The 23,024-nt window shown below is 40.4% G+C and overlaps 1 protein-coding gene across 5 annotated transcripts in view; it reads right to left on the bottom strand.

Annotated features, from left to right (window-relative positions):
• The window catches only part of SACS (sacsin molecular chaperone), a 75,832-nt gene that overhangs the window by 36,575 nt on the left and 16,233 nt on the right, over positions 1-23,024 (bottom strand). For 3 of the 5 annotated variants that reach the window (XM_061628551.1, XM_061628549.1, XM_061628552.1), the window contains exon 2: positions 16,368-16,913. In XM_061628551.1, the coding sequence (XP_061484535.1) occupies positions 16,368-16,405 (38 nt within the window). In that variant the 5' untranslated portion in view covers positions 16,406-16,913. Of the gene's footprint in view, positions 1-458; positions 923-16,367; positions 16,914-23,024 lie in introns of those variants that run through there. The other 2 variants (XM_061628548.1, XM_061628553.1) reach the window with 1 other exon arrangement.

Raw genomic sequence — 23,024 nt, 5'->3', positions numbered from 1 at the left:
CACAACTTGCACGAAGTAGCCAATGAAAGTGAAAGATAACGTGTGTACAAGTGCACACACCTACTCTACACAGGTTAAACAGGCAGGCATATAAACACACACACACACAGCCACCTTCATTACCCATCACATCTGTGGCCCATGAAAGCTCATCATGACACAGTATTGTAAGGCAGTCAGACTTAGAGGTGCCACAAAGCCTCTTTGGCTTTTCTGCTGCAACAAAAGACGTGTAGCCCAATTCTATGCACGTTTACTCAGACTATGCCCTGGTATAAGCACTCTATAGGGATTCTTCCCAAGCAAGCGCGGCTAAGAGAGCCATTCAGAGAGCTCTCTGGAGAGCTTTGAGGGGAGGGAAAGAAGCCAGCCGTACTGGAGAGGCCCATCCGACCACCCCCACCTCCGTTTGCCTCGCAAGGAGGTGCAGAACCTGCGTGCCGCCTGGCCTCACTCACATGCCCCGGCAGAAGCCGCTGCCGCCACCGGAGGCCTCCTCCATCCGTGACAGGCAGTTCGAAGCGACCGCGCTGGCGGCAGCCAGATTAGAAGAGGACCGTTAGCTGCGGCACCCGCCAGGCCTCTCAGTGCCCTCCTTCGCCGCCGCCCAGCAAGCACCACACGGCGCGACGCCGGTTCCGCACATGGGAAAGGGGTGGGGCTGCCCTGAGGAGGACGGGCAGAGCCGACGGCAGAAAGGGAAGGAGGCGCGGGGCGGTTCGCGGCCGCAGGGGAGGGACGAAGAAGGGAAGAGAAAGCTAGCGGGTGTTCGCTGTTGCGGCCGCTGCGCACAAGCTGCGAGGGGTAAATTAAAGTCCCCCCTCCCCCGTTTCTTTCATACTACGGCAGAGGTAGAATGTGTGAGGCAGCGGACCCGGTTCCACACACGCGCGTTAAAAAAAGCCTCTCATAACTTGCAAGGCGTCTCTCTCTCCATCGCTGCTTACAAAAGTTACGCCCTCTTTTGAAAGGCCGCGTGGGTCACTCTTGAACTGTAAAGCGAAATGTACACCAAAAGCCCCTGAGGAACATAGAAAGTCAGACCTTCGTTCCATCTAGCTTAGTAATGGCTACACTGACCCGCATCACAGCAGCTCGGGTTTCAGACAGGCATTGACCCTGGGACCGGCTGAATGCAAAGCAGATGCGCTACCCTGATTAGATACGGCCCTCCGCCACCCTGCAGAGTCAGGAAACAGACATACACTCAACTTTCCTTTCAAAAAGTATCAACCTTCCACCGCTGTTATGTCAGTCGAATGGGTCTATCGCCATAGCGAACTCATAAATTGCAGCAACTATTTTTTTAAATAAAAAAATCTACTTTTCATAATGTAGATGGCTATAGCCTTTTGTAGGATCTCTGACACCAGTGCTTACCACACAGCAAAGAGGAGTGTCTGGACGTTATGTGTACTTGTACTCCTTTTAGTCCTTCTTAGAGAGAATTTGGTGGTGAGTAGCATGCAGGGTTCACCGAGCATCCTTATGCATGTTTACTCAGAAGTAAACATGAGAAGGGGCCACAGCTCAGCAGTAGAGCATCTGTTTTGCATGCAGAAGGCCCCAGGTTTAATTCCTGATGACTCCAGGTAGGCCTGGGAACAACTCCTCTGAAACCCTGGATAGCTGCTGCCAGTCAGTGTAGACAATAGTAAGCTAGATGGCCCTGTCTTGGTATAAGGTAGCTTCCCACATTCTTAAATAAGTCCAAGTATCAGCCTGCATCCTTTCCAAATGCAGGAGACTGTCAACCCAAGAAACAGCACAACTCTGGTAATAGTGTATATTTCTTCACACAAGGCGCAGTACATACTTTATAAGCCATTTTAACTTTTTGCACCTAGATGCATATTCTCAAGTAGAAATAAACACAGTATGATTATGAATTGTGAAGGCCATACCTCTTTTGATGCTAAAATATGTCAAGGGGGAGGGTGATTAATTCACACAGGAGCAAATGATGCATACATTAATTTGCAATCTATGTGAAAGTCACATCCTTGGTCAGTTCCTTGGTTGTAGCATATCATGCCAAAGATCACATTACATTCATTCGTTCGTTATCACTTGATTTCAAACTCACACTAGCTGTTTCTGAGCAAGTGTGCACAACTTTGTTCCATTTGCACCACTGCAAAAGTTAAATCTGATCCATTCAATCATGCATTAAATTAAAGTAAGTAGAATTAAAGTGAGCAGAATTTCCTGAGCTGGAATTGGTCCAAGTCACTGAATCAAACAGAGAAACTCAGTCACATAAATTGCCATGGGATTTACCATGAACACAAATGACCAAGCATCTTAGCATTGTCTTGAATAAAACCAGCTGTAAAGCTCATAAAGAGGTTATCAGGCAGTTCAATTCATAAGCAGCCTTCCTACAGGAATAAAGTGGACTTAAGAAAACTGCTAAATACAACAGCCAGCTCTATACTCCATTTTATGTTTAGTATCATGTTTGTAATAGACAGCACATCACACTTGGATCCCTGCTCAACTAAGAAACTACCCAAATACCCAGTCAGGATCAAACAAGTAAATGGGTACAATTTTTCTTAGTTTAACTAATGACATCCTGTGTCATACTGAAAATCCCATAATTTCCTGTGCAAAGTCCTAGATCAAGGTGGGAACCATGTGCACGGCAAGCAACACTCTATAAGCCTGTGTCTGTTCTTGTGGAGCCCCCTTCCTCTTCTCACCTAAGATATTATCAAATGCAATAGGGCACATATTGGAAAGAGGGTGGAAGGGGCACTTGAACTGACTCATCTATTTCCCCCTTCCGCCTAACTGGCAACTGACAGTGTTAGAATTGATAGCACTGGTTTTCTGTACACAATGAAGGAGTACCACACATGCACCCCAAGTGCTGGGTACAGGGACTTTTTCCTCCATGGAGCATTCTTTTGAAGTGTTAGTAGGGCAGATCCACAAGAAACAACCTGTATCCAGCCATAGATGACTCTTGCTGAAACATGGCAACTATTAATGTCTCAGCAGTTCACAAAACTTGTAAACAGATCAATAATTTGGCTCAAAAGTAAGATACTTGATAGGCGGATCATATGGACTATATGGAATACCTACTTGTATTTGAACATTTTAGTTATACTTAAAAAAGTTTATAAAGAACACTAGAATATGAAATGGATCATATGTCTTGCCATAGAGAAAACTTCAAGTACAGGAAATACACATACCCAGGACTGAAGTAATTTATGCCAGTGCAACAGATATGAAAGGATGCTTTTCCCCTATAATTATTTCAGATGCAAAGCTAATTTATAGAGTAAATGGAAAGTGGTATGAACTTCCACAGATATCAGTTATTGGCTTCTTTATGAAAGCTAATGCCACAATAAACTGACTGATCCCAAGGGCCTGGCTATCTTTTGGATTCTAGCTTGTCATTTCACCTTCAGGAATTGCAACAATGTAGCTCTGCAGGTATCTGTGTGCAATCCACATTAAGACCACATTCACACCAGATATTTCCACTATTATTCCACTTTAAACAGCCATGGCTTCCCTCAAAGAATCCTGGGACGTGTGGATTGTGAAGGGTGCTGAAGGGTGTCATAGAACAATTCAAGAGTGGTTTAACAGGCAAATACTTTTTTATTCCGACAGGCTTTTGGACTAGATGTTTAAGATAGGACCTCATAAGGTCTGTTGTATTGTTCTATGGTCCTATTCTTAATGTTTTAAATTGTCTTAGTATCTTAAGTGTATGTTTCATGGTTTTAATTTTACAAATAGTTTAATTCTATTTTAATTGTATATTTTTGTATGTTTTTTACCTATGTGTAGGTTTTTTTTTAATAATTTTTATTCAAATTTTTCAAAAGACAAACAAAACAAAGTCAAAAAACATAATACAACAAAAAAAATAAAAATAAAATAGTTGACTTCCGATTTGTCGCAGATCAGCTATAAGTATATAATATACATCAAACCTGTCCCTTAATGTATACATACAGGATCACTTTTCTCCATAGGCTGTCTTAGTTAATCGTCAAATCCCAATATCATCATTTTATTTTGATCTTTCAACAAAAAGTCTAAGAGAGGCTTCCATTCCTTAAGAAATGTATCTGTCGATTTTTCTCTAAGTAGACATGTCAATTTATCCATTTCTACTAAGTCCATTAATTTCAATAGCCATTCTTCCGTTGTTGGTGTTGATTCCATTTTCCACTTTTGTGCATATAATAATCTTGCTGCCGTAATCATATATAATATTATTCTTCCATATTTCTTTTCTATTTGTTTATCCATAAAACCCAATAAAAAAATTCTGGTTTTGACTGAATATTTATCTTTAGAATTTTTTGCATCTTCCTACCTATCTGTGCCCAAAATGATTTTGCCTTTTTACACAGCCACCACATATGATAAAATGATCCTTCTTGTTGTTTACATTTCCAACAAACATTAGAAACATTACTATACATTTTTGACAACTTTTCTGGAGTCATGTACCAACGGTACATCATTTTATAGAAATTTTCTTTAAGATTATAGCATAGTGTAAATCTCAAGCCTTTTTTCCACATATTTTCCCATTGATCCATTTGTATGTTATAACCAAAATTTTTTGCCCACTTTACCACACACTCTTTTACTTGTTCTTCCTCCATATCCATTTTCAGTAAGAGTTTATACATTTTCGCAATTATATTTTCATCATTTGTACACAATCCTATTTCAAAATCAGATTTACTTATTTCAAACCCATACATTTTCTTGTCCATTTTATATCTTTCTAACAATTGTAAATAGGCAAACCATTGAAAACTATATCCTTCCTTTGTCAGTTGTTCTCTCTCTTTCATTATATATCCTCCATGTACATTTTCTAATAGTTCTTGATAAGTTAACCATTTCTCTTTTCCAGCCATTTCTCTTCTGTAAAACGCTTCTTGACTTGAGACACATAATGGTATTTTTGAATAAAACCTTGGTTTATATCTATTCCATATTTTCAACAGAGGACGTCTTATAAAATGATTGTTAAAGTCTACATTTACTTTTACTTTGTCATACCATAGATATCCATGCCATCCCCACTTCAAATTATGGCCCTCCAAATCCAATAGTCTTTTATTCCTCAATAAGATCCATTCCTTTATCCAGACTAGACAGCAGGCAGCAAAATAAAGTCTCAGATTTGGTAATCCCAGTCCTCCTCTTTCTTTGGCATCTTGTAGTAATTTAAATTTAACTCTTGGTTTTTTTCCTTGCCATACAAATTTAGAGATATCTTTTTGCCATTGTTTAAAAGGTAAATCAGAGGATATTACAGGTATTGTTTGAAACAAAAACATCATTCTCGGTAATACATTCATTTTTATCACAGATATTCTACCCATTAATGACAATTGTAGTTTATCCCATCTTAGCAAATCTTTCTTAATCTCTGTCCATAATTTTTCATAATTATTATGAAACAATATCTCTAAGCAGCACTTCTAAGACCAGAATAAATAAAAGGGGAGATAATGGACATCCCTGTCTTGTACCCTTTTGTATTTCACATGAATCCGTTAAATCTCCGTTAACAATTATCTGAGCCTTCTGAGATGTAGTTTTTATTTGTAAGGTGCCCTGAGTTCCAGTTTTGGAAAAAGGGCGGGGTAAAAATAAAGATTCATTCATTCATTCATTAACAGTCAATCCCTCTTCCCAGTGAACTCTGAGAACTAGCTCTGAGGAGAATAGGGATTCTCCTAACTATCAGCACCCTTCACAAACTACACTTCCCAGGATTCTTTGGGGGAAGCCATGACTGTGTAAAGTGGAATCATAGTGGGATAAATGTATGGTGTGTGAGTGTGGCCTAGTTTCTCTACATTGTGGCCTACATTCTTATCATTTTCTGTCTAGAAATCTATGAAAGACCATATTACAAGGATAGACTCAGGGCATAGTTGGAAAGCACATGAGATTATCTCCTTGCTGAAGCTAAGCCAGCTCGGGTGTGGTCAGTGCCCACATGGGCAATTGCCTGGAAATCACATGTACACTACCTTGGACTCCTTGATGGAAGAAAAAAATGGAAATGGACTGCCTTCAAGTCGATTCCGACTTATGGCGACCCTGTGAATAGGGTTTTAATGGTAATCAGTATTCAGAGGTGGTTTTACCATTGCCTTCCTCTGAGGCTGAGAAGTAGTGACTGGCCCAAGGTCACCCAGTGAGCTTCGTGGCTGTGTGGGGATTCGAACCCTGGTCTCCCAGGTTGTAGTCCAACACCTTAAATGTAAGCAAATAAATAAAATGAAATCTTTGCCCACACAAATACTCTCACAGCAACGTTGCCCTAATACATAATGCCTTTTAAAAAACATTATACCTTTTTCATCGTACCTTTTGCATTTCAATCCAATATTTATTTGATGAACTGCTCCTCTAAGACTAGCATGGTTTGTTGGCCACTATTGTGGAAATTGAGCATCTTGAATTCCTACCATGAATCATAACCCAGAAGTGTGGGAATGGAGTTCTCTGCAATTTTATGGCCTTCATCATGAAACCAAGAAACCAATGACCTTTTGTTGAAGTTAGCAAATAACACTGATTTTTAATTACTAGGTTTTTGTGTACTTATCTGGAACAGCCATGCAATGCAGTAATCAGCAGCTGTATCTTAAGTGTTACTGGACATGCCTGCAAATAGATTGGAAAGAGCCAGAGGTTGAATAAATGTGAGCATAATGAACAAATAAATGAGGGTTACTAATGAAACAGAACACCTACTGCAGTAAGAGAACTACAACTGCAGCTGTTTCTGCAGTGCTGGCAGGGAAATGCCAGTGACTCAGCAACCACATTTAAATGTGAATCAATGTGCTGCTGTTATGGAACTTTTTTGTACTACATAAAGCAATGCATACTTTTCAATGATTTATATCTTAACCAAGTTCTGTAATGGATTTTTAATTTCATACTCATAGGAGCAGAAGACTTTCAGACTTAAGTCCCTATCTGAATCATAAAGTACCTACACGCTGGCCAGATGTGATAGAAATGACTACATGTATCTTTCAGATTCAGAGGCACCATGTCACTGACTCCCAACGGGGAGCAACAGTGAGAGAGTGGACGGACCATAGCTCCGTCGTATAGCACCTGCCTTGAATATAGAAGGCCCCAGGTTCAATCCCTGGCATCTCTAGGGAGGGCTAGGAAAATCTGCTTGAAACCCTGGAGGTCTAGTTACTGTTGATAATACGGAGCTAGCTGGGCCAGCGGTCTAACTCAGTATAAAGCAGCTTCCTATGTTCCTATGCTCTTGTCTTTATGTTTTGTTGTGGAACTGCCGTGTTTGTTATTTATCTCACTCTGGGAGCCTTTTCAGCTGAAGAGCAGGGTAAAAACAAATCTTTAAATAAATAATCACTCAGTGCATTTGCTGTCTGTGAAAGCAGTCTTGACCGTCCTCAGATACTTGGGCTGCTTTCACACTGCACTTTATTCCGTTATTCTGACGATTTCTTACCTAGTAATTTGCACATTATATTTGATCTTTCACACGAAGCACAAGCTAGCTCCAGAATTCTAGTGGAATGTAGTGGACGTTTAGCGCAAGTTTCCATGATAAATGATACCAGAAATCATCCATTAGCAAGGCTGGGAACCCGGAAGATCGCAGGATATTTTCACTAGCTGTAGCCGCTCACATGACAGGCATCCCAGCATGCAGTGCGTTCCCGCCCTTTAGTCACACGGGGTTTTTGTTGTTGTTTTTTGCCTGATGAACATTGTACCGGTATTCCGGCATCGGCGCAGATAGCAGCAGCATTTCCCACACACACCCCAGTCTTGATACAACTAAAACAATTTAAAAAGTCAGATCCTAAAGGGAGAGGGCTTGCAAGGCAATGGGACGAGATCTTAGACCTTCACAGTGGGGAACAGTGCTCATGGGTGAGGGACGAAAACAAGCTGTGTGAAAGACAGTTGCATGAAATGCTGGTATATCTGCTGAAAAAGCTGCTCTTCCTTAATGCAACAGGTACTGCAGCGTGAAAGGGATTTTAGAAATCAGGACAGAAGCGCTGCCTTTTCAATCCGTTAAACTACGTAATGCAATTAGCCCCATGTGTGAAAGCAGCCTTGTTCAGCCCACTTAGCAGCATGAATCTTACCGGTCATATATAGACTAACATGCACGTTCATCATCAACAATAAAACATATTATGGAGATGCAAAGAATGTTGGACTATGAAAATAATTTTAGGGTTCTGAAAATGTTTGAATTTCAAAATGAAAAAATTGTAGGTCTCCATGTTGGGAGGATTGTCCCTTACTATACAAAAATAATGCTATTGAAATTCACCCTCCAGACCTGAAAGGTAGGGGTTGGCTATAGGTCTGCCTGAGAGAAGTGTGGTGGCATCTCACCTCACCTTCTAGCACTAAATAGAAAAGAAAAAAATGTGTTCAGGCTGTAAGAAATAGAAACACTCCCGCCAACAGTGATATTCTTTTGAGGTTTCTGTGCAGTGCCTCACGCTATGCAATGCCCCACTCTTATTTATTTATTTATTTATTTATTATCTGATTTATATCCTGCCCTTCCTCCCTGTAGGAACCCAGGGCAGCAAACAGAAATGCTAAAAACACTAACAAATCATAAAAAGACCTTAAAATACATTAAAACAAAACGTTAAAAACATTTTTAAAAGCTTTAAAAACATCATTAAAAAGAAGAAGGGTTAAAAACATATTAAAGCAATTCTAACACAGATGCAGACTGGGATAGGTTTGTTGAAAGAGGAAAGTCTTCAAAAGGAGCCAAAAAGATAGCAGAGATGGCGCCTGCCTAATATTTAAGGGGAGGGAATTCCACAGGGTAGGTGCCACCATATATATTGTGCAGAACGAACCTCCTGATAAGATGGTATCTGCAGGAGGCCCTCACCTGCAGAGCGCAGTGATCAACTGGGTATATAAGGGGTAAGACGGTCTTTCAGGTATCCTGATCCCGAGCTGTATAGGGCTTTGTACACCAAAACTAGAACCTTGAACTTGGCCTGGTAGCAAATGGGTAGCCAGTGCAATTCTTTCAGCAGTGGGGTGACAGTGAGCAGTCTCGCCGCTGCATTTTGCACCAGCTGCAGCTTCCAGACCAACCTCAAGGGTAGCCCCACATAGAGCACATTACAGTAATCCAGCCTGGAGGTTACCAGTGCATGGACAACAGTGGTCAGGCTATCCCGGTCCAGAAACGGCCACAGCTGTCTTATCAGCCTAAGCTGGTAAAAGCTTCCCACTGTAAGCTAAGCCCCTTCATGCCAGATAGTGTCAACTTTATTATGGACCCTAGATACTCATGATGGAATCAAATTGTACAGCAAAATACACTTCTGCCCCTCAGATCACTGTCTGAAAAAGAGAATGATCCTGGGGAATACAGAAATTGGCTATCACCGATTTAGATCAGAAATCTAGAGAGGGAAAGTACATTTCTCCATACTGTATATCAGGAATGGGAAGCCTTTGGCCTCTAGATGTTGCTGGACTACACTTGCCATCACCCCTGACTATTGGCCATGCTGGTTGGGACTAACAGGAGTTGGAGCCCAACAACATATGGAGGGCCACTGGCTCCTCATCTCTGCCCAAGGTTTCTGCAAAGGCAGAAGGAAGCTGGTGCACTTCATTTCTAGTACTACACCGTAAGTGACATTCCCAGGACAAGAGATTTTTTTAAAAAACTCTGACTTGTAGTTGAAGCTAGTTTACCAGGATTACACAGCAATTGCCATACCACAATAAATGTCAAGTTGCAGAAAATAAACTACACTTAAGCATACATAGCAACATGCTACTAGAATACAAACAAAATTATGAATAACATGAGATCATCAAAGCAACTATTGCATTACCTGTCAAAACAATTTTAGAGATTAACAGATTGACCTATATTATTAACTGAACAATAGCTTACATTAGAATGCCTAATTGATAAAATATCAGAATAGTTTGTCTGTAAGACAAGGAACAGCAACATCTGAAGGTCTTCCTAATGTGAAGTATTAACAGAAGACTTTTCCTTTGCACTGGAAGCTGCCTTGCACCAAGTCAAAGCTAGCTACTCTGACTGGCAACAGCTCTTTAGGGTCTTAAGCACAGGTGTTTCACATTACCTGCTACCAAAATAAATGGACATGCCAGGGACTGAACAGAGCGGCAGTGACTAAAGTTTCAGGATCTTTCAGCAGTTTTTTGAAATTGGCTTTTTGAAATAGCTAATGTCATTAGCTCTTAGATGTTACGTTTCTGGATATTTTTACTTGACCTACTAGGTTAATTGGGCTCCTTGTATAAGGAAGGGCAGGATATCAATTAAACAAATAAATAAATAGAGAGCTTTGTGTTTATTTAAATGTTGATTATGTTAATTAACTGTTAATTGTTCATATATATAAATTAGTGATGTGTTTCATTATTGTACTACTGTATCTAGATATTTTTTTTAATGTGAAGTGGTTTGAGCACAAATGTATTTGTGGAAAATGCAGTATATAAATAAATTGACTATGACTATGAAATCAAATCCTGAGTGCTTCTATGGGGCAGAAATGGCAGCGGAAATCTCATTCAGAACTGAAACACTTTTGTCAGTGATTCACACGTTTGAAGTGGTATTAGTATAAGAATGTATGGTTTCCTAGTCAGGTATTCATTCCTTTTTAAAATGTTGCCTTAGGGCTTAAGTATTGTTCAGTCTCACAGTGGCTATTAATTTATTATTGTGGGTAGTGTTTACACAGCTGCCTAACCAGATTCTTTATGCACAGGGTGTCAATTCTATGCGGCTATGATCTATTGAACTAACAATAGATCGTTTGAATCCCAAAATATGGGATTCCAGGGGCGAACCACTGAAGATTTAGAAAACAATATGTAGGCCTGAGACAGGAAGAGGGCCTTTCAGTGGCCAGGAGAAGGGTCCTTTCCATAGATCCTGATTCCTCTCCTCTACATCAGTATCCCATGAATCCCAGTGTCTATGCTCAGTTTCTATTTCAGTCTATGACCAAGGACTAAACTATATGTTATGTGGGAGATTCGTGATTAGATTTTTTCTTTTTCTTTTTTTTTAATGACATACACCCACGGGGGGGAGGCTGCCAGTTTGATCAGAGCAGCTGTGCTGGAGGAGGTGTTTGACCCTTTTCCAAATCAAAATCCACCTCCTAAGACTACTCTTTGCTCTACAGGGAGAAAAAGAGGCGAAACGCAGCAGTTCTTACACTGGTAGCCTTCCACAACTGTGTTTTATTAATAAAGACAACACTGGAGGATTTGACCACAGAATTTCAGTGCAATATGAAGTTTGGCCCTGAGAAGAACAAAGAATCTGAACTATACAAGCCTATCTCCAAAATATGCACTTTGATGTATTGCAATTTAAACAATTTATTCTAATTCCAAATACTCTGTTTTCTGGTTGCCAGTTGGGGGGAGGGCTAGCACAACAGAGATCTAAACTTTAGATCTAAAGCTTTTATCACTCCAGATCTTCCAAATAAAATGACTTAAGTAGTATCCCATTAAATATTTAAGTAAGATAAATGATATAGCAATCTTTTTATTAAAACTGAGTTAGCTAATGCTTTTCAGAGGTTGTGTTCGTCCAAGGTCAGCTATTTCTTTCCATCATAATTGATTTATTAATATTTATTACATGCATTAAATTCAGGAATAAAATTTAGTGTGATCAGCAATGTGAATAGGGATGGAGACATTTATGATGCAATGACACATATTATGTAAAAATGAAATGTGTCATCCCTTCAGAGGTATGATAACAATAGATTTTGAGTGAAACACAAAACCATGAATTTACTTCAGCTGTCTCCTCAACTTGGAGAATCCTTAAAGACCCCAAGGGTTGGACATATTTATAATGCATTAAGCTCTGTGCAAGGGAAATTAGATCCGTGTGTGTGTGTGTGCGCACGCGTGTGTGCGTACAGTTGTCCCCTTTTCACTGGAGTGGAATCAGGCCAATCACAGCACAAGTGACTAGGGACAGGGGCTTGAAATCAATGGTGTTTTAAATCAGATTGACCTCATCACAGAAGCAGGGGCCTGGAAATGTTTGCAGGCTCTCTTATTACCCTCTTTCTGAGTAACCAGCCAGCCTTCACAGGAGCTGCATTCTCGATAAGAAAGGGAAACATTTGTATAGAGAAAACCCTGGCCTTCTCTCATGCACTTTGACATCTGTGCAGCTACACTGGGCAAGGAGCAATGCTCACACACCACCAGAAATGCTAGTGCATATCTAGTAAGCAGTGGAAGCAACAATGGCAAGATCATTTCCTTGACTGGAGGGTAGTCAAGGAAAGCCATTTTATCTATCTGTCTATCCTGCCCTTCACCCAGGAGGAGCCAAGAGTGGCAAACAAAGAACAAAACACTAAAAACATCTCAAAAACAAAACATCTTAAAAACATATTTTAAAAAATCTTTACAAACATCTCAAAAAAACAATTCCAAAACAGATGCAAACTGGGATTATTTGCCATCTGGTTATCAAATTGCAACAAGTAAGCAGGGCCTTATTTTAACCCAATGAAACATGTTTTGCAGAATGAAGTTATTCTTGCTGTAAAATCAAAACAATTTCCCCAGAATGGCTATTCGTCTTGAGCACCTCTGGCAAGGAAGCACCCTTTTGTAAATAACAGGTGTCCCAGATTAGACAGACCTTCAAAACAATCCTATGCAGGCTACCCAGGAAACCTTGGGAGACTTGAGTTTCCTGTAATTCTGCTACCTATATAATAATAACAACAACAACACATAACGCCCTGGAGAGGGTTGCATCAATGTAAAAATACAATATTAAAATCAGTTAAAACAATTTACAATCAAAATAATTTCTCTCTCAGGTGTCAAAGGCCAGGGGCAAGGTTCACATAACCTAAGGCAGGGACGGGGAACCATTTTCAGACCATGGACCACATTCCCTTCTGGGCAACCTTCCGTGGGCCGTGGGTGGAGCCAGAGGCAAAAATGGATGGAGCAGCAAATGGAAACTTTACCTTTTTTTGGCTGCTTCCATTGAAAATATCAAGCAGTGAAAGGCTCGCCATAGCATCATAATAGCCATCTCAGTGAGGAGAGTAACCAGCAATCCTAATTACAATTAAACTACAACGAAACTAGAGACCTTTGTAGAGTCCCACTGACTTCTAACTGGGCCCTCTCAAATCCTTTAGATTGCAGTTTACCTGCCCTTAAGGATTGCAATTGAACAGAATGAACTAATTATAAATAAGATGATCTGATTCCCAGTGGCTTCACAAAAGCCTAAAAAGCATTTGATATCATAAAATGGTCAAATGCTGCATACGTAATGCAACTTAAGAAGGATTACTATTCTGAGGCAGCCTTTTCACAGTTCTGCATCACTAGAATGGTGGAGAGAATATACGGGAACAAAGCTGAATTCAGTCACGGATAATACCAGTGGGTTGGCTTCAGAGTGTCCTGTCCACTACCTAAGGGTCCCAATACTGGCCTGAGGAGGGCTCCAATTCAGATGATGCATCAGTTGCCCCTCTCATGGGAGAGCTCTCAGCACCTCCTTCTACACTGCTCCATCCTGGGGATGTGGCTGCTCCATCGTCCTTGGAGTTGGAAGATGATTCCCTTGAAACCTCTTCTGCTTCCCAACCACATATGTGTAGGTGAGGCTTCAGGCGAGGTCTCCCAGGGAGTGGAAGGTGGAACCAGGGGAAGGTCAAGGCCTGCCAGCCCTTTCAAGGCTTCAGATGACTCTAAGCTTGGGATGGAGATCCTATGGCCCTACAGCTGTTGCTGGATTCCCACTCAGCCCCAGGCAGCATGGTCAATTGTCAGTGGTGAAGGGAGTTGTCGTCCAGCAACTTCTGGAGGGCCAGAGCTTCCTATCCCTGCTCTAAGCCTTGGCTGAGACAACTTCTTCCCAAACTCAGCTAGCAAGGCATACTGGGAACTGCCCAGGGTCCTGATTTGCTTTGGACCAGACTGGGACTGGAAAAGGCTCTGGCATTCATAACCACTTCCCCTGTGGGCACCAAATCTCAGCAGAACAGGATACAGGGTGATATTCAGTCCTACTCAGAGTAGATCCATTGAAAGTAATAGAAATGACTTAGGTTCATTAACCTCAGTGGATCTATCCTGTGTAGGACTTAAGTGAATGCAACCCACAGAGTTTGTATGAATGGAACTCTGCTCATGGCACACTCTTACTAGAGGAAGAGGGGCTGATTTTCACGGATTCCTCCTTGCCACTGTAACCCCCTGTAGCTCCTGAAAAATCTGCTGGACCACAGGCTTTTCAGTAAACAGAAGGGCCCCTTCCATTTGTGGAAGAGAAATCTAGATACAATCCAATGACTTTAAATAACTTAGGCTTCAGTCTAAACCCCACTTCCCTAGGAGTAGGCCCACTGAATGGCAATAGCATTTATTTCTGAGTAGATGTGATTAGGATTGCACTGTAAAACATGGATGCCATAGGCCCAGAGATCTTGAAAAAAACTGTGCAGATACAATATTTGCTTTTCAACACTTAAATTATGTGTTTTGCCAGAAAAGACCGAACTGGATGTGTTAACGATAATAATTGCATCATAGCGTGCATTGTATTTTACAGAGTAATTAGCCAAAAGGTCTCTATCCCAAGGAACTCTATCCTCTAAATTTCAAGAGAAAAAAGAGAAAGAGAGTGAGGAAGCAGAAGTAAAGACCAAGGTGAAGATAACAGGGAAATAACATGCATGATGGAAGGAGACACTTTTCATCTGTTAATATTTCTTGCACCCCAATCCTAAATATCGGCACTAGCTTATCTGCCTGCAACAACATAGTTATGCTTTTTCAGCACTAGCATAATGGAAGCTCTCACTGTTAATCAGGAGCTAGGCTGTGCTCAGGTGGGACAGGAAAGCTGGAGCTGGAGATCCAAAAGCACAATAGCCAGGACTTGATGTGGCTATGACATCCCTGAGCACAGAAACATGGGAAGCTGGCTTATGCTGAGTCAGACCATTAGTCAATCTAACTCAGTATTGTTAACAGGATTTCAGATGGGGTGATTGCTTGAAAACTACAGAGGAATCCTAAAGTATCCTGGGAAATGTAGTTTGGAGAGGATGCTGAGAATTCTGTTAAAGATCTCTCTTCACATATTTCCAATGATTCCAGGGAAGGCAAGGGGAGGGGATAATTGTTAACCCAATTTAAGGGAGCTTCAATACTGGCTTTTTATTGAGTAGTCATTCTGAAATATCAGACAGAGGTTAGAAGACATTGTCAGCTAGTAGCTGTTATCCTCCAGTTTCCAGTGTCACTTTTCTGTCACTTTTCTTATCAGACTTTTTGTGATTAGGAGATTGTATAATTGCTCTGGAAAGTGCAGGACAGCAACCAGATTATCCAATAAACAGCACATCTGGAAGCACCTAAAATCTGTGTTGCCAATGTGCCTTGAAAGCAGATGGCTTCCTTCACACATATTCCCAAACTATAGATTTGCCCTGATTTACAAACCTAGGTTGCAGGGCAATTGCAAAACCATAGTTTGCTAGTTTGGATGTAATGAGAAAGCATGATTTGCCACAAACAAGGAAGGTTGTTGTTGTTGTCTCTTTTCTCACCAGGTGACCCAAAGTGACTTACATAACCAATTAAAAACATAATCCATAAAACCTAAAAAAACTGTGACAAGTGAAAGCCAAATTAAAACAAATACAATCAATACAAATAAATGGCAGGTATACAAATACCGCCTCACTACAAGGGGTCCTCAAAGGCAAAAGGCCTAGGTGTAGCAAGGTCTTTGCCTGGCACCTAAAGGTGGACAAAGATGGTGCCAGGTGGGCCTCTCTGGGGAGGGTGTTCCACAACTGGGGGGCCACCACTGAAAAGGCTCTCTCTCATGTTGCCACCCTCTGACTCTCCTGTGCAGGGGACACACAAAGAAGGGCCTCCAGTGAAGATTGCAGGGTCTGGGTTGGTTCATATGGGGACAGGCAGCCCTTGAGGTATTGGGGTCCTGAGCTAGTAACTAATTTAGCAGTGTGCAAGAGGGCAAGGAGAGACATAAAGGGGGAAAGAGCAGGCACTGAAGCACAGACACAGAGTTTGCCCCCATGGTACCAAACCATCATTGGACATTATGTGCAAACCAATCCTCCCTCCCTCCCTCCCTCTCTCCCTCTGTGTGTGTGTGTGTGTGCGCGCGTGCATGTGCTCATATCTGCCCCATTTTCTTCCCATGGAAAGGAGGGGACCAAAAGCAAGATGAGTCTACTTTTATCCTGACGTATTACATTAGTTAATTAGTTTACCTTAGCCCATTCTTGGTCTTCATACTTTCTGTAGCCATGATATCTTCCTGCTAGGAATATAAAGCAGACATGGATGCAGCAATATTTTCTTTTCTTTTCTTTTCTTTTGTGAGTGTACATCAGTGTCTCATCTCAGGAAAAAAAAATCCAGCTCTGACTGATCATATGGAACAGTTCACTAGTTTCTTGATCCTTTATCTCCAAAATAGCACTGTATTTTTCCCCACTTGGTCCTTATTCAGATTCCATCAAATCTTTCTTTGTGAGTAGTTCTTTGGGAGGCTTGGCTTTCTTGGATTCATCTTCCAATTAAACAGAGTGAGGCAGTGCCAGGAGCATTATCAGGATTTGCACTGCAGCTTAAAGGAAAGCCACACCATTTTCTCTCATAGGATAGGTAAACCTTTTCTCTTGACAAAAGTGGAAATGTGGAAGCTGTAATTTTCTTATTTTCTGAGATCCAAAAGGCAATGCTTGCACTCAAGACTGCCCCATTTTCTTCCCTGAGTCTGCTAAGGGCCATGTCTTAACATCAGATCTGTGCTCCTAGTGGATAAAAAAGAATGAGTAAGACAGAAGATTGGCACGAACGCAAAGAGAAACTGCTCTGAAGGGTATGGAAATGACATTTCCTCTGAAGACCTCACTGCAGTTCCTGGCTATTATGAGTCATGTTTCTAATTATAAATTCCTCCGTATGTTATTGCGCTTGTAAACACAGCGGGGGCAAGGGGGGAAAAGGACTTCTTTAAACCTCTTAAGGAGCCATTGCAGGAAAATGCAAGGACCTATTTTCTATAGAGTATTATCTATATTAGTTCAGTGCTAGAGTTCTGCTTTCTTATTTGTCTCAGGCGAAATACCACTTGAGCCTTGCTAACATTCTGCTGCACAAGTGAAAGATTATTTGAGCATACTAGAGAAGGAAGTTTTTTTACTTACAGAGAAAAAATGGTTTTACTTACAGAGAAAATATGGGCTTATAGCTTGATCTAATCATAAGAACTCAATGCTTTTTAACTTGTTCATATACTGTACGATCTGGAGTTTGGAGTGAAGAGCAAGATGCCCAAATTTGCAGATGATAGTATATCAATTATTCAGGTTGGTAAAAAGAAAAAGCTCCCCAAAAAAACTTTTAAAGAGGCTTAGACAAATTCATGGAGATTAGGCGATGTCAACGGCTACTCACAATGATAGCTATATACTATACATAGCTATATATCTCCAGGATCAAGCCACTATGCCTCTGTATACCAGTGAGGAGAAGGTGATTTTCCTCATGTCCTGCTTCTCATAGAGGCATTTGATTGGCCACTGTCAGGGGAGATGCTGGATTAGATAAGCCTTTGGTCTGATCAAAAAAGGGCTGTTTCATATGTTCTTCAGTCCCACTGATTTCAGTGGGAATTACTTTCAAGTTAGCATGATTACAATGGGAAAATGCAGTACGTTAAACACTTTTGTATTACAGTTTAAAGATTTCAAATTATAAACATTAGCCAAACATTAATTCAAGAATTTTTAAAATTAAGATAGCCATACAATAATGTTTTCATTTTAGTGGTGAAACTTCATTCTCCTCAATATGCCACATGTGCACACTTGTTTTAGAAACCCATGCAGGCAGCCTTTTGTCATAGGTTAATCCAGTGCCAAAGAAATACAGGGTTGAGTCAAATTCAGCAGTAGGAATTTGATTAGATTCAATAGGAATTAAATTCAGCAGAAGACCATTACATAAAAGGTGTCACAAATTCCATGAGGCAAGTAAGATTTACTAAGCAGCAGTACAGACAAACCATATGCTCTTTTAACACTCCTTTCAGTGACCTTTATTTCACCATCAAAGCATCTCAGTTCCATTATTTAGTGCTGTCACATGTAAGTAGTTCAAGACAGTCAAAGCAGAGAGTTCACTGTGAGTTGGTTCAGATGTAAGGCTAAACCATAGTTCGTTATTACATGTATGAGCCTGGCTAGACCATCAGGCTTGCATGCTTCTCTCCTCTTCCCCTTGTGTACAGCACTTCACTGACTCCTTACCTTTTTGAAACAAATCATACTTTCCTCATATCTGATCCTGTTTTTAGAGCAAGTGCAAATCACTGTTTTTTTTTTTTTTTCAATAATTTTTATTCAGATTTTCATAAAACATACAAGACAAAATCATAAAACATTCAAAGACAAAAAACAAAATCAAAAATAGTTAAACAAAAAGAAAAAAAGAAAAAAAAAAACAAAAATAAAAAATAAAGAGTAAAATATTGACTTCCCATTTGTCAAAGATCAAATCAGTTATAAGTCTATAATATATAACAATCCTGTCTCTTAAGTCATATTATAAAATCACTTTCCTCCAGTAGTTATCTTACTTAATCATCAAATCTCATATACATTACTTTATTCTTTCCACAAAAAGTCAAAGAGAGGTTTCAATTCTTTAAGAAATATATCTATCAATTTTTTTTTTCCAGATAAGCATATCGATTAATCCATCTCATTACTAATTATGATAATCTTATTGTCATAACCATAGTCAAAATAAACATTTCAATTAATCCATCACATCAGAATCTGTTAGGTTCAGTAATTTCAGTAGCCATTGTTCTATTATCTCTATTAGTTCCATTTTCCGTCTTCCATCTTCAGTAGTCTTGTTAAGTCCAGTAATTTCAATATCCAATCTTCCATTATCAGTATTCCATAATAATCTTGCTGTCAAAGCCATAGTCATATAGTAAGAGTCTGATGGGAATTACCTCTATCCCAAATATTTTCTTGCCATCCATTCTGAATAGGTTGCTGAAATACTGCTGTAAAATCATATCTCTGTTCTTTTTTTCAAAATACACTGGGTCATCTCTTAAAAATTTTTCCATTGTCACATGGCTGCAGTTAATTCCATAGATTTTCTCTATATTGGGCTCCATCACATCATTCCAGTCCAGAAGATTATCCATGCCATTGATAACTTTATCTCTAGAATCTTCATTAATTTCTTCAGAGATAACATTGAGTTCCAAACAATAGATTTTATTTCTAAAGTCCATAGACTCCAAATCTTGTTCCTGTTCCACGTTTGTTCCAATCTCCGGGATCTCCTCTCTCACAGGGACCCCTGTTCCAGTCTCCAGGGTCACCTCTCTCACAGGGACCCCTGTTCCAATCTCCGGGGTCTCCTCTCTCACAGGGACCCCTTCCAGGGTCACCTCTCTCACAGGGACCCTTATATCTTTAATCTCCTACTTCATTTTACTCAATTCAATTTTCATTATCTCAATCTCATCCATTATTTTCTGAAACATAGTTATTTCCAGATTCTCAGCCACTTTCTTAATTGCCATTTTAAAAGAAAAATATAGGAAAACCACTTCTTATTTCAGCAACAATTGGGTTAATACTCCAAACTTGGTGACATCACAGTATAAACAGAGCAGACAGCCTTATCTCTCCATAGTTAAGTAAACAAAATGCAGTTCCCAGGAACGAAACAATTAATGGCAATCGTCAAGAAACAGATTCGTCAAAATAAAATAGACCAAAAAGAGAGTAGTCTCAAAACAGTATAATATTTTTCAAAATAAAAATCTGGAATAGAAATCCCTCTTCTGTGTATATCTTTAGAATGCAAATCCAGGACAGCTTTTTGCAACAAAAACAGAGATAAGCTATTAATTAGTGCGTAGCAGAGAGAAGTTATGGCTCCCCAGTGAGATGTCAAAAACCGATCAATCTGGCAAATCTCTTTTAAACAGCAACAATTTAAGTCAAGTAAAAGAAAAATATAGAAAGAAGGGTGCTTGCCTGTTAGTGCGTTCTCTCTTAGAAGATAAGATGAACGTTCGCTTTAACAGATAGAGCTTGCTGTTGAAAATCCGTCCCACCTTCGTCGGCTGGACCTCGTCCCATAAATTAATGAGATCTGGTCGTCCCAACAAAAATAGGCTTTGAGGTTAATCTCTTCGTTTCTCCCTACCCGGGAGAAGTTTAATCAGTCAAAAAAAAAAGAAAAAACTGACTGATATATCTGAATAAGCTTCTTTTGAGGCAGGAGCCCGTCTCAAAAGCAGGCACAGGCTAAGTCACCCTTCCCGGAAGTCCTCCAAATCACTGTTTGATGGTTCACATGAAAAGGCAAACTATGATCAGCTTTTAACTAGGAGAGGAGAAAGTATTGTTCCATATGAAGGGAGTGAGAGGAGAGGAGGGAGTATGTAAGCCTAGGATCTAGTCAGGCACATGCACATAATGGCAATCTATTGTTTGGTGTTATGTTTGAACCACCTCTTTAACTCTGTGTGACACTGTTTAACAAAACATGCAATGATTTCTTAAGTAATTAAGGACAAAAGCATTCTTCATCTTAAACACTGCTTCTTAAAAAAAACACCTTGTTACCTGCTTGGCCAGTGCTATCTGTTCCTGTATCAGGAGGTCACTGTATTAGAATAATACAGTATAATAAACAGTTTGGAAACACGTGATGCATCCTTTTCTTAAGCATTGGGAAGCAACTATATTAACTCCAACCTGTTTGCCCTGTCCAGAAAATAACATGTCACAGTTGGAAATTATTTATCATATTAATAGTGAAGCCTGTTGACAGAAGGGCCTGTAGTCAATCTACGGAACACAGCCTTCGAAACAACCCATTGCACATCTCCAAAAGAGTTGCTCCCACATTGACCAGAACATACCATGCATCAAGCCTTGCCATCACTTTTTCTATAAAACCTGAAGACAGTTAATTCTAGGCAAAGCTGTGAAATGGCCTCATCCCTCTCTGTCTTGTGCTTGAAATGCATCTTAACAGTTTCCTGTAAGAAGCAATCTTTCCCAGATTAACCTACTTCACATGATTATTGTGAGGTGCGAGGGATTATACCAGGATGGAAACTGTGCAGGACTTGGTCCAGATGTCGTTTCACCAAAATGCAAGCTCAGCATTCCAGAAATGGCTGTTGGTGAGACGCCAGATGAGCAGTGTGCCCAAGCCACAGCAGCTACTAGTACAAGAAGTGCGGGAGAGTCAAGCAGGGCTTGGAGAGGCAATGTACACAAGTAGAAGTTGGGTGTTTGTGTGAGGAGAAGCAATGAAGGGCCAAGGCAAGCCTGACTTCCCAGAGAGGTGGAGAGGCTATGGAGGTAGAAGGCCGTTTTGTTGAGCTTAGAAGTGGGCCTTAGTGAAAGCTCTGTGGTGAGTCAGCCCTGCCTGCCAAGGTCAAAGCTGGGAGACATTTTGCTCCCTCAAGGATTGCAGTGATGCTAAAATAGGCTGTCAGAGGTCTTATCAAAAAGGGAGTTTATCATATGAGAATGAAATGGGTATATCCTACATTAGAGGGAGAAGAAATATAGTGAACTGATTTGGCTGACAACATTCTAATATGCAATTTCCCTAGCCTGGGAAAACTAGAACTATTTAAGTGACCTGTTGCCCAGAGACAGTTTTACCCAAAGGGTTGATATGCCACACTACCTTCAAAAGACTTGAAGGGGGGTACTCTACTGGACTGGTCTGAAAAGGAGAGGAAATTGTGCCATTGAAATATCAATGAACATGGGTTTTTCTAATGATTTAAAGATAATTGCCTTGACCATTATTATTCTAAGCAGAAATCGCTCATTTTCTGAAACTTTGGATGAAACTGCATTGCTCATTAAAACATGTGCCAGAATCCCTGGGTCAGACCAACAAAACATCAGACACGCAGAGTTGTCAACTGTAATGAATATGCCATTCATTAATAGATTGGTGAATCACATCTCACTGTCTCTCCCTCATAATGATCTCACCAACAGCCAGCCAGCCTTGAGCTCCAATGAAACCCTGTTCCCTATTAATGTATCCAAGGGAGCTGACCCAATAATCTGAAACCAAAAAAAGGGTCTTTTAAAAAAGGGTATGAAACATATTTGTTTACCATAATTTGTCTTGGGAGGAATCTATTTAAAACAAATAAAAATAATCAAGAAAGAGTTGTTTGGATGACAAGAGGAACAGATGAGGCAGGAGAAATTTGATGACAGGATCAAACTATTTTCCTGTCCACAGAAGACATGTTCTGCATGATTCAGTTTGATTTTAACCCTGTATTAGACCCACAGGCATGGATCCTAACTAGGCTTCTAACCATCCCCTCATTGAAGTTCCATTCACAGGAATGCTCCCTCCAGCAGAAGGGGGAGGCAACTTTCACGATTTTCTCCTTCCTTTTCTTGTACCCCATGAAAAATCTGCTCTGGGGTGTTTGGGGGATGCTCTGAGCTACATGACAGACGGGGGAGGGAGCTGAAGAGGGCATGGAGAACTGGGATTCACCTCCCCTTCCTTCTGATGGCGGGATCCTCTGCTGGATTATCTCAGTCCAGTCCATGAACAGAAGGAGCCTTTCCATCTGTGGACACCACGTTAGGATCCAAGTCATAAGGTGAATGGTTTTCTGCAATTCGTTCTCAATAAAGCTTTAATTATATGATAGCAGCACATATTACTACTTTTAAAAAATGCAATATAATCGTTTGCCACCTCCCAAGAAGTATAAACGATTACACATAGGAAACTGCCCCGTTCCACTTCAGACCATTTTTCAATCTACCCCAGTATGGTTTCCTCTGATTGGCAGCAACTCTCCATGGTCTCAGGTCAAAGTT

This window comes from Rhineura floridana, chromosome 5 (assembly GCF_030035675.1).
Source record: "Rhineura floridana isolate rRhiFlo1 chromosome 5, rRhiFlo1.hap2, whole genome shotgun sequence".
Taxonomy (NCBI): Eukaryota; Metazoa; Chordata; class Lepidosauria; order Squamata; family Rhineuridae; genus Rhineura; species Rhineura floridana.
Note: the sequence above shows the minus strand (reverse complement) of the source record. Positions and strands in the feature narration are given on the sequence as shown.